Here is an 11,580-nt window from a genome sequence, read left to right as displayed (position 1 = left end):
GGGAGCCACAAAAAGAGGGAAGAAGGATACATCCAAGCTGACCCCTGGTCAAACAGTTCGAACAAGGAGAAAGAGAAAGACTTCAGCATCACTACCCAACCTTCCAACAACTCAGCCCAAGAAACCAGCAGCTAAGCCCAAGAAACCAATACCTCAGCCCAAGAATGTATCCACTCATCCCAACACCCAAGTCCAGTCTATTCCGAAAGCACCTTCAACCCAATCATTGGCCAATAACAAGGGTGTAGCAGTAGCAACCTCCTTTAGCAAGAAACAGTCACTGAGCCAGCCATCTGAGAGGAAGAGGTATTTTTCTGTCATCCAAAGTGGTGCACCACATGTTCCTCTACAGAAACTGAAGTTGATGGCCAAATTACCTCCAAGTCAATGAGGGACTCTTTAGATATTGCTTGTTATGATCTTTTGTTATCAATGTCTTACTAATATAGAAACAATATTTAGTTTTAGAACAATGCTTTATAAACACTAGTTTATGTCTGTATTTTGGTATTAGGTGTTTTAGCACACTTTGTTGAGTACTATTTTTTGTTTCAGTGGCATGACATCCAATGTAATCTATGTTATCCTCTTAGACTTATGGAAACCAACATCTGATTTGTGTTTGTTTTAACTTCTCTTTAATTAAAACAAGCCATTAGGTTATTACTGGATTCATAAATCTCATTCATGCATATTGTACTTTACTGCACTTCTTTATTAAGATTGCCAATTAAAACATCACACCTGATACACCATTAACCAAGTTCATATTAGATACCCCATTAAATAATACTTTCATTCATCAATTCAAACAGGTTCACACATGATACACCATTAAACCATTGTAACATCACAAATTATCCTCTAACTTTAACCCTACAACACAACAGATCTCCTAAAATTTCCTAGCTAAATCATCTATAATTTAGGTGCATTCCATATGGTTGCTTTAACTTATATAGATTCTGCAGCAATAAGAACAAAAACCCCATCTATCCAACAATCCCTAATGCAGCAACAATCTTAAGCTTCCGTTCAACATCCTTCAATCTTGATTTTAAGTTTGTAATCTTCCTCTTGATTCTTGCAATTTCAATCTCCTGCTGAGCTCCTCCAGGTTCCAGATTTACCCAACGGAAAAAATCACAACCATCCTAAATCTGATAAAAGCCAAAAAGATAGATGAAAAACTCCCAAAATTCACAAACCCAGAATCGAAAATGAGGAACAACAGCATACCTCATAGTATACGCAGCCCCAAAATCTTCGTTCCAGGTTATCTTTCGTGGATGAAGTTCACAAAATTGGCCTCTCGCCATGTCCGCATAGCAACTCCTTCGCATGTGAATGAAATTGTACAGCTCTTGAACTCTAGGAAGCCATGGACACTGTTTGTTGAACCCTAGCGCTACTGCTCTCCGTTGAGCTTTCGAAGAAGACGCTCGTGTTGTCCACTCCACACACTACACCCTTATTTAGTTTCATTATTTATCTATTTATTGTTTTATTATTATTATTATTGTTGTTGTTGTTGTTGTTGTTGTTGTTAATTAATATTAGGATAAAGTATACTTTTTGTTTTTGAAGTTTGGCAAAAGTTTCAAAAATACCCCTAAATTTTATTTTGTTCCATTTTTATTCCAAAAATTTTCGATTTGCATCAAATATACCCTCGATGACTAAATTTTCAAAAAATTTAAGACCAATCTAACAATAATGCATGAAAATTATGCTTGATTTGTTTTTGTTGAAGGTTGTTCTTATGAAATTGTTGTTGAATTGGTCTTAAATTTTTTGAAAAATTAGCCATCATAGGTATATTTGATGCAAATTGAAAACTTTTGGAACAAAATAAAACTTAGAGGTATTTTTAAAACTTTTGTCAGATTTTAGGAACAAAAAATATACTTTACCCTTAATATTATATTTGTTAAAAAGGGTGTAATGGACACTAACGAACTAAGGGGTCTCGAACGATTTTAAAACAAACTGGAACCTTCGAGATCATTTTGTAGTGAAAAAAAGGCCGGAGATGAAATAAATTTTCAGTCTCTACGTTAGGGACCAAAATCGTACTTAACCCTAAAATTATCAATATAATATTATGCTACAATCTATAATATTAGGTTCTCTTGACGCATGATGTACCAATTCATCATTGCAATGTCCTTGATTAGAATACTCATTGAATTAAAAATATACCCGAGGATCAACAATTATGTTAGAAGACATGATGAAAACCATCATTCTCCCCACCATATGAAGTGTTACCATGATTATATGGTTTTCTACTACAGAAGTATTTGCTAATGTAAATAGCGGGGTATCAAAAAAAGAGAGTAGAAAATCATCTAATATTTTAACAGCTAGGAAGCTAATAATAATTTCCAGAAAACACAATTTGGACATGATGCCATGCTTGTTTATCTGACGACAAACACAATCCATAAATATATAATAATGGTTACAACTTACAGCAGAAGATACAAAAGGCTCACCTAAAAAGATATGTACCCCTCATGATGGTCCATAGAATTAAACCAGGAAGAATAGATTGAGGAACTGGGAATGGACATAACTAGTGCTACAACAGTTAAGGGAAAGAATTTACTACTAGAAAAATAATTCTGGATTACTCATATGGGATCTGAATTCTGAAGTCAAAACAGCTTCATGCTACTTAATCCAGAAAGAGATGGGCAAAAACTAGGGGCTATAATAACAAGCACAATCAACTCTTTCTTCTTCCTTTCTTCCCTTTTTTTCCCCTCAATTTTTGTTTTGTTTGATTTTTCGTGGGAAGTTGCTCAAACCTCAAAGCAGAAGACAAGCTACAAGCACAGCCAAAGGGGACAAAAGGAAGGAGATGGTGACCTTAACCTGTGCATTTTTCGGTGACTGAGCTGCTGAATTGTTTCCTGCAGAAGATCCAGATGGTGTTGGTGATGGGGAAGCAGAAGGCAAAGGTGGTTCTTTCACTTCAGATTCTTTCAGAGGAGGGAGTGGAGCTGAAGCCGGTGGCAAGTAACCTTTGGGAACAGCTTGTAGAAGACCACCTATTTGAACAGGTAGCATGTAAACAGGCATGTTGTCACCCATAGTCAAGCATTTGTTTCCTGCAATAGGAAGAAGAATAAATCATATCAGTATATCAAATATGAGTTTTGCAGAGCTGAATTTTACACCTATGAAACTGGACCAATATATAACATGGAACATTGGATCCGCTAGTTCCAAGAATAAGAAACATGTTTTATATGAACTTACTTCTGTATCTGTTAGCTGTTTTTGGGAAATCTGTGATGACTCCATCAACTAATCCTTCCTGAACAAATGTATTGATTTCCACAGTTGGATCCGAGAAGAAATCCCATGCCTGAGATACGAACTCATTGCTAAATGTTTGTGCATAGACGGAGAGATTGGCATGATGGAGAGTTGTTACAATCTTCGTAGAGACAGTAAGGAAGAGATCAGAATTGGTAGGATACACAGATTTCTTCTGGAGAACTACAGAATTTGCAAAGCTTTTGATGTCGTTTACTGCCGAAACAACAGCATCACCAACTAGCTCATCGATTTCGTAGACACGTTCATAATTTGTTTTCCCTTTAAATTTCATTAGTACAGAACTATTGGTGGACTGAATCATAACCCTTGGGGCCCCAGTTTTATCATAACCAGCTTTGCTCAAAGTGTTCATGACAGCATCAGTCACACTCAAATCTTCTTTCTCTGCAAGATAGGCAGCATTCTGACAAAAGTGGAGAACAGCATAATGTTAGCAGACTTTAAGTTTCTACTTGGATGCTAATTGAACAAAGTAATGCAAGACAATTTTCATCTTTTCCTGTTCTTATTTCCCTCACATCTTCACATCTTTTAAAGCAATACAGTGCAATATGTAAAATTGATTATTAAATTAATAGGTAAAAGTTCTCATCTCTCAGTTTCTCACTTTCTCTATTGATGTACTGATACTAAAACGGAAAACTATGACTATTAACATAATTGAAATGGCATCTCTTAAAGATTCAATCAGCAATGCTTTTGATTATCCAAATTTTAGCACCATTACCAATTGAGGAACAACAATGATAACACAGAAAGCATTTCTCTAATAATTCACTTGAGATATTATTTGAACATGAATGTGACAATTTTGTATTTTCCCTTCTCTTACTGTGGCATGAATAAACCAATCCAATCTCCAAGACCTTATCCTATTTAAATCTGTCTACCTTTGCCATTTTAAGAGTCAAAAAGCTATTTGCAAAATAACTGAATCATATATTCTTGTGAATATCTTAGAAGTGATGCTTGAGATTTATGGATGTGAACTATTCTTCCCTTCCTTTATCCCTTTCATAATATATTCTCTTAACTAGACTCCTTAATTGAAGAGTGAGTAACTGTAAACTGTTCTCCTATTAACCCCAAAAGTTGCCGTTTGCAGGTAAAGAAAAGCACCCTTAACCACATGTAACTTCTTAGAATGGAAATCCTGCATAAAATATTTAGCAACTTCTATATGTTTGGAGAAACCATCTACTAAACACACACACCATGGGAGAAAAGCTACTTTGACTAACATTATTTCTCATCAAGGAATCTTGAAAAGGCTTACATAAACACACATCATCCAGGCACTTCATGTGTGATCCATTCATGTAAGAATCCAATATTTGGTCATATGTTATATTGTTATGTAATTACAGAACATAGTAAAGACCGCATTTACAGTGACATTTGCGTTTACAAAATTACCAATTGCAACATCATTCACGTACTTGAGATGTTGCCCCTCATTTTTGCCATAATAAGTAGAACTGTAAATAAAACAATGGTTACCTTTTAGTGTTTGATATTTATTTGATCTCATTTAATGATGTTTTTCTACAGTGCATGCCTATAGCAACGAGGGGAAAAAAACATCTGGGGTTGCATTTGATGCTAGTCAGATCTACTTCTATAATTTTGATCTCATTTTTATCCAATTCATTAGACATTTGGAAGAAAGGGAGTCTTGGAGCAATGGTTGAATTGTCTCCATGTGACCTCAAGGTCATGGGTTCAAGCTGCGGAAACAGCCATTGATATAATTATCAGGTTAAACTACATACATCCCCTGACCCTGCGTTACGTGGGATACTTGTGCACCAGGCTGCTCTTTTATTACACATTTGGAAGTAGTTTCAAAATATTAGCAACAATTTTTGACTCTCTTCTCAGTACACTTTGGTGTGTACAAGGATGATACTGAGGTCACTCATTAATCATAAGATCCATCACAATGTTGAAATGATTTAGCAGATATGAACAGGTAATGGAATGAGCTGTAAACAGAAATTGCAGGCATGAGCATAACGTACCTCAATGATGATCACAACACTCGATAGGGAAGTCTTGTTTCTGGCCAAGTCCAAGAAATCTGACAGACTTAAAAAGTTGATATTGCTCTTGTCATATTTTGGGTTGCGGAATAATTTGAATTTAGAATAAGGGCTTGATATTGAGGCTGCAAGAAAAATAAAAGTAAAACACTGATATCATATACTTGTCCACAAAAATTAAATATATCCACAGCAGGCAACGGATAATAAAAACAAACAAGGAGAGTCTTTTTAGAAGCTATAAAAAGAACTCAAGATGAGTAACAGGCTTGCAGCAAGATTCGATATGGCCCCATGCTGCCTTAAAGCGTGCCTTATAAGACATAGCTGTAACATTACAGAATATTTAAGTCGTTTTTTTTTCTTCTTAAAGTATGATATGTTTGTTTTGAGTTTATATATACCTCTTTCTATATGAATCCTCAGTAAATTGAATAAAGCATAGCTGACTATTTGACTTACGGGTCAAGGTTTGTATATCTTTCCATGTCAAGCTAAAGGTAAATATGCCAGTGCCAGATTTGATCTCTGGGATAGACTTGGCAAGCCTAGCGAACCGTGTTTGAGCAACTGTTGTGCTCTCTATAAGATCTGCAGAGCTTAAGCAAAACGGTGTTCCATCCTTTGACATTTGAACAGGACAGTCAATGACATCTGCCCCATCCGATATAGCCTTTTCATATGCCTTGTTGGTGCAACCGGGAAAATCTCCGCTTGCTCCACATTTTGAAATGACTGTGGTGTTAACTGAAGAATGGGCAAAATGGGAGAAGTAAATCATCAATGATGGAACAGCAAGAAAAAAGGTTAATGAAAAATATAAGAATACATGTTGATGAAGCATAAGATAGAAATGTACTTGTCTTTTTAGCATTGGCGCCTAGGAGAGCAAAGCAGCCTGCTCACAAAAGAAGATAATTCAGTACATACTCAAATAGAGGTCGAGTGAGAAGTGCTTAAGTGCGGAATCCACATACAACTTAAATCAATTATATACAAATCTTTGGAACGCGCAGAAATGTAGTAAAACAACGAGACAGAATTTTAACATGGGGAAATGATGAACATGCAAGACCTCGAGCAAAACATAAAGATTTCTTTTCCTCTTTATTTTTGTTAATGCGGCATGGAAAATGAACATAATGATGATTTTGCAATGTTTGCTTAAAGTATGCAGTTGAAACCTGCCTAAAGGAGTGTAGTCTAAATAGACTGTTGAGTCAAAAGGTTGAGGAAGAAGAAAGTTAATAAAAATTCTACTGGTGTTATTTCTTTGAATTGCACATGATAATATGATATAAATCTCAGTTGGATCATCTTGAAATCTGCCAATGTATATAGATCGATAACATATATCCTTACCAATTATTTTACACTTTAAGGTAAACCACCTTATAGAGGAATCAATATTATGAGGCATGGTGATCACATTATAAATCCTAGGTCCTAGGCTTAATGGATGCACGGACATTCAGACAATAAAAAATATGATAAATTAAAAATGCATGAAATGAAATTTCAATTGCTACACTGTCCAAGAAAAAATGATAGAATTTAGCCAGAATTTTCCAAAGCTGAAGGGTGATTTATAGATAAGTCAAATTCACAGGCACCACTCATCTATCAAACAGTCAATCAGATGACGACTCATTCAGCCAAAAATATTTGAACATATGCAACATCTCAGTGGAAAAAATATTAGGTGAACAAGAGTTGATCAGTTGAAAGGCATTATATGTATGCAAGGCAGAATGAAACAAAAATGATGAAGACACAACTCACCTACAGCTTCAGCTGGTGTTATGGGGAAGTCAGACAACACACCATCAACAGAGAAGTCTCCATTGTCAATGAATTGGAGGTACTCTGCTAGAGGGTCATAACTGTAATTAAAGGCAGACGGAACATCATTCACAAAATTCGATGCAAACACTTCCAGCCCCGCTTTATGTGCATCAGCAACCAAAGAGGTATGCGGTTGTAGATAAAGGTTTCCGTCTACAGGCCATATGTAATCCTTGGGAACAAGAATTCCCGAAGCAAATGTCTTGATAAATGTTAGATTCTTTAAGTAAGAACCATAAGTCTGATTGGTCGATGGATCTACAACATCTTTATCCATAAACCTGAAGACCAGTTTTGTAGTCTTTGCATTAAAGCGCGAAACTATACCTCTCAGGAAACCAGCTTCAGGTGATGAGATATAACTGACAACAACTCTTTTAGAAACAGTAAGTACAAAGTTTCTCATGCTCAAATTGTGCTGTGTATAGAATGCATCATGCTGCAAAATGTCAATTATACAAAACTTAGTTTCAGGACTAACACCCAGACGGAATGACAAAAGTGTACTATGCCTCAATTTACCTGAATATTCAACCACAGGGCTGGTGGCTTTGTTTCTTTAACTAACTCGTCGACAGTTAAAATAGAAAACAGATTACCATCAAAGTCGTTACTTCTGGAGTAAACTCCTTGAACCACTGTCCAGAAACCAAAACAATTGTCAGCAATATATATACATCTATCTATCTTTAAATATTATATGAATAGTCAACACTCCATAAAGCAAGCGAAGAGAGCAAGAAGTTCAACAACAGCTGATCAGGAAAACTGATTTAATTATGCTGGCGCAACACAACACAGCATCTAAGTGACACAACTTAATTAATGATCACTGCCTGAATCTTTAGTAATTGTTTTGGAGAACAAAGTCAAAAATACCAATTTATTAATAATTACTGTACAACTCATTTCAGCTCAAGCTTGTCCAAAAATCAGCTATTGCTACATATCCTTGACCCATGTCCCATACTCCCATACCTAAAGTATAATGAGGAGATATAACTTTACACATAAGCCTAAGCGTCTAGAAAATTTCAATCACCAAGAAACAATATCCCCTTCTAGCCTTTTTTTCAAAGAAGACATTAATGGTCATGTACCAGCTATAACTAGGAGACATGTCTTGTTACAGTTTGTTCCACTTTGCATAGGTCAGTTTTTCAATAATTTGATAATATGATTACCAAGTACACTATAGGTTTAGCTTATGAGGTGTTTCATTTGGATTTAATAGCAAGTTACTAAACTAATAAGGCAATAAGTTTTCTATCTCATGGGTAAAGTCTAGAATTGTTCCTCCCTCTACATGGTGTACTCTAGGATAACTAAAGGCTAAAAGAGTTTGAAAGTGGAGATACAATAGCCTAGTTTCTGAATGTTTTCAGCACTATCTTCAAGGTCCTGAAGTCCAATAATCCCAAATCTTCCTAGGTTTGTTCTTCTTCACTTCGTTCCACCATAATCTGAAGTGTTGGCAATTTTCAAAAATATCATAAATTGAAATCTCGTAAAAATTTCCCAGAGTTACATGCTTATATCGATTAAAGACCACTATATCTTGCAACCTCACATCATCAGTCAATTAACATCTTCCCTGCTTGATCTACTAGATCTTAACATCAGTAACTAAATAAAAGGGTATGACTTCAAATTAGTATATCAATTATTAATAATCGAATTAATATTTAAAATTACTTACAAATAACATTGGAAAGATCCTTGAGATTGTAATCCACAGAAAAGTATCCACGGACTGGTGCACCGTTAACTAGGTAGGTTTGACTTTTGTTTTGAAAAGCTTGAGCAATGCTTGTAGCATTATCAAGCTTGATATCCGGAATGCAAATCCCAAATGAATCTTTTGTTAGTTGAACATCACACCATGCAATGTAATTATTCCCTGATGTCTCTCCTACCAGACTATAGGCTGCATAGCTGGAATCAGGAAACACTCCCGAAAAACCACCACGTGCTATGACCACTGGTGGACTTCCTGCAAAATAACAGTACAAGTAAGTTGCAAGAAACAAACTACAGAATTGAAATTTCTACTATGCTGGTGGGCAGAGCTGCCAGATCCCACCCACCATATCTACCTACCACTTCTCAATTTGTGAAGTTCTCTCCATTGCTTACTAAATTGGATCTTTTATCCATAGAAAAAGTATCTAGCATATCTCTATCTCTTCATTTTTTCTTTTACTTTTATATTCTATATTCTATGAAGTTTTTTTGTTTGCTACAGCTGATAAAAATCGTAGTTTTGAACGATATATATGTACAAAGCCTTTTTTTTCTATAATGAAGATAGTCGCACGTAATGACAGATCATATGGCCATATATGTACAAAGCCTTTTTTTCTCTCTTAATTTGGTTACTCATAATTTTTTCTGTTATTAATTTATATATAGGCCAATCTGGGTTGAAAATCCTGAATTGTAAATTTTGCAAAATGTGTCCCAGAAAATTAATCTGAATATCTGATAGAAAACATGATACAAACTTCATAAGTTTTGATTAATGCCATGCAAAGTAAAGTAAATTGATCCATTTTCAATTACACCAACTTCTTTCCCGAACCATCACTTCCCTACTCAACTCAAGAAATCATCAAACCTACGATGCACACATATTCCAAAATGAGGAGTGCCAGGGAGCCAGCAGATTTTGTGATTTGTAGCCATCAATAGAGTTTTTAATAATGTAAGATTATATCCAATAGTGTGAGATTACTCACTTTTCTTTTGATGGTTAATTGTTGGCCAAATTCTAATAAAAATGCTGGTTCTCTAAACTTTCTCTTCCAAAATTGATGGCGTATTCGTATTATATACATATACATCAAATTCAGTGACTCAAAAAATTCAGTATTAACTATTAACACACTAAATTTTTCCTTAATAAATTCTTTTACAATCTTATCCTTGTCAAAATAATCACTAAAAATAGCAAACATTTACCCCCCCCCCCCCCTCTCTCTCTCTCAAGCTTTGATTATAACAGTTATAGTTATATTTTTTTTTTACTATAATTTTGTAACATTTTATAACTTTTCAATACATCTTTCTGCATAAGCATCTTTTCTTACCCAAAAAAAGAAATCTATCTTATTTGCACATTTATGACATCCAACAACTATTTTGTAAGCACCACCAAGCGCTACAAAATCTCAGCTTCAATTGTTAAATATCCGTTTTCCCCGCACCAAAATGAAAAAGTAAAAATAAATTAAGAAATAATTAAAAAAAAAGGAAATTCGTATTCATGAATTGAACAGATCCTCGTTTTGGTAACCGAACAAACACAGTAACACCTTCTCAACAAAGCTAAAAAATGTTACTGCAAATTAACATTTCGATTTTCGAGTAAGCTAAGCTAAGCTAACTCCCTCTAAACAGCACCAAGAACACGTGCCTCTTCAGCTTAATTTCTTAAATTAAAAAAAAAAAGTAGTGAAAGACAGAGACTCACCGGTGAGTGTCTTCCATGCGTTTGTTTTAGATCCCTGAGCAGAAGCCAGAGCAAACAATGAACAAAAGAGGAGCACAGAGAGCGCGTGATCAACGGCGCGTGGCTTCCACATTCCGACGAATTTTCAGTCTCCGATTAAGTCCCGGCCGCACTAGCCGGAATTTAAAAACTAAAAAAAATTATTATATATATAAAACAAAAAACAACACAAAATGAAGTGTGCGGTTCTCGGGAACTGCGTGAGTTAGATATAGTGCTAGTTGCACAATGGCTTGAGAGAGAGAGAGAGAGAGAGAGTTCTGTTGCTATTGCATAGAAGCTTTACAAGCTGGCTTTTCTTTCTATATTCGATTATGAGTCATTATATTTTTTTATTTATAGGCGGAATTATTTGACCTCTATTATGTACGAAAGTAACATTAGTTAATTTCAATTATGGTAGTTATATATTAAAACTAGTCATTAATATTATTAATATAAAATAATATATAAAAGTTTTGTTGTTGGATAGATATTTTTTTTTTTTTTTAGTTAATTGTGATTTGGATGCCGTTCTGGCGTTCTTTGTTGTTGCTACATTAAAGTTCTGTTAAAGTCTATTTTTATTTCCATTTTAGAAGGGAGTAGGTGAGGTACATAAAAAGTTTTCACTTTAACATGTTCTTTGGATATAGAAATTTAGATTAGACGAGAAAGTGGTGGGAGGGGATGATTTATTTCTGAAATTTTTTTAAATCTTTTAGTCATTTTAAAAATTAATTATAATTAATATATATTATAATATTTGTAAAATTGAGATTAATGACTAAAACTATTAAAATATTAATATTTTAAAAATATCTAAAATGCTTTTAGTTTTCTTTTTATAAA

General features: G+C 34.6%; 1 protein-coding gene across 1 annotated transcript; it reads right to left on the bottom strand.

Annotated features, from left to right (window-relative positions):
• Positions 1-2,357: 2,357 nt before the first annotated feature.
• On the bottom strand, positions 2,358-11,043 carry LOC130982241 (glycerophosphodiester phosphodiesterase GDPDL4). The gene is made up of 9 exons (XM_057906195.1): positions 10,711-11,043; positions 8,938-9,231; positions 7,761-7,876; positions 7,176-7,677; positions 6,253-6,291; positions 5,856-6,140; positions 5,373-5,518; positions 3,268-3,754; positions 2,358-3,116 (listed from the first exon to the last, which is right to left on the bottom strand). Exons 1-9 carry the CDS (start codon positions 10,820-10,822, stop codon positions 2,815-2,817), a joined length of 2,283 nt encoding a protein of 760 aa, XP_057762178.1. The 5' UTR covers positions 10,823-11,043; the 3' UTR covers positions 2,358-2,814.
• Positions 11,044-11,580: the final 537 nt, after the last annotated feature.

This window comes from Arachis stenosperma, chromosome 1, assembly GCF_014773155.1.
Source record: "Arachis stenosperma cultivar V10309 chromosome 1, arast.V10309.gnm1.PFL2, whole genome shotgun sequence".
In the NCBI taxonomy this organism is placed as follows: Eukaryota; Viridiplantae; Streptophyta; class Magnoliopsida; order Fabales; family Fabaceae; genus Arachis; species Arachis stenosperma.
The sequence above is the reverse complement of the archived record's forward strand: the minus strand, read 5'-3'. Positions and strand labels throughout refer to the sequence as shown.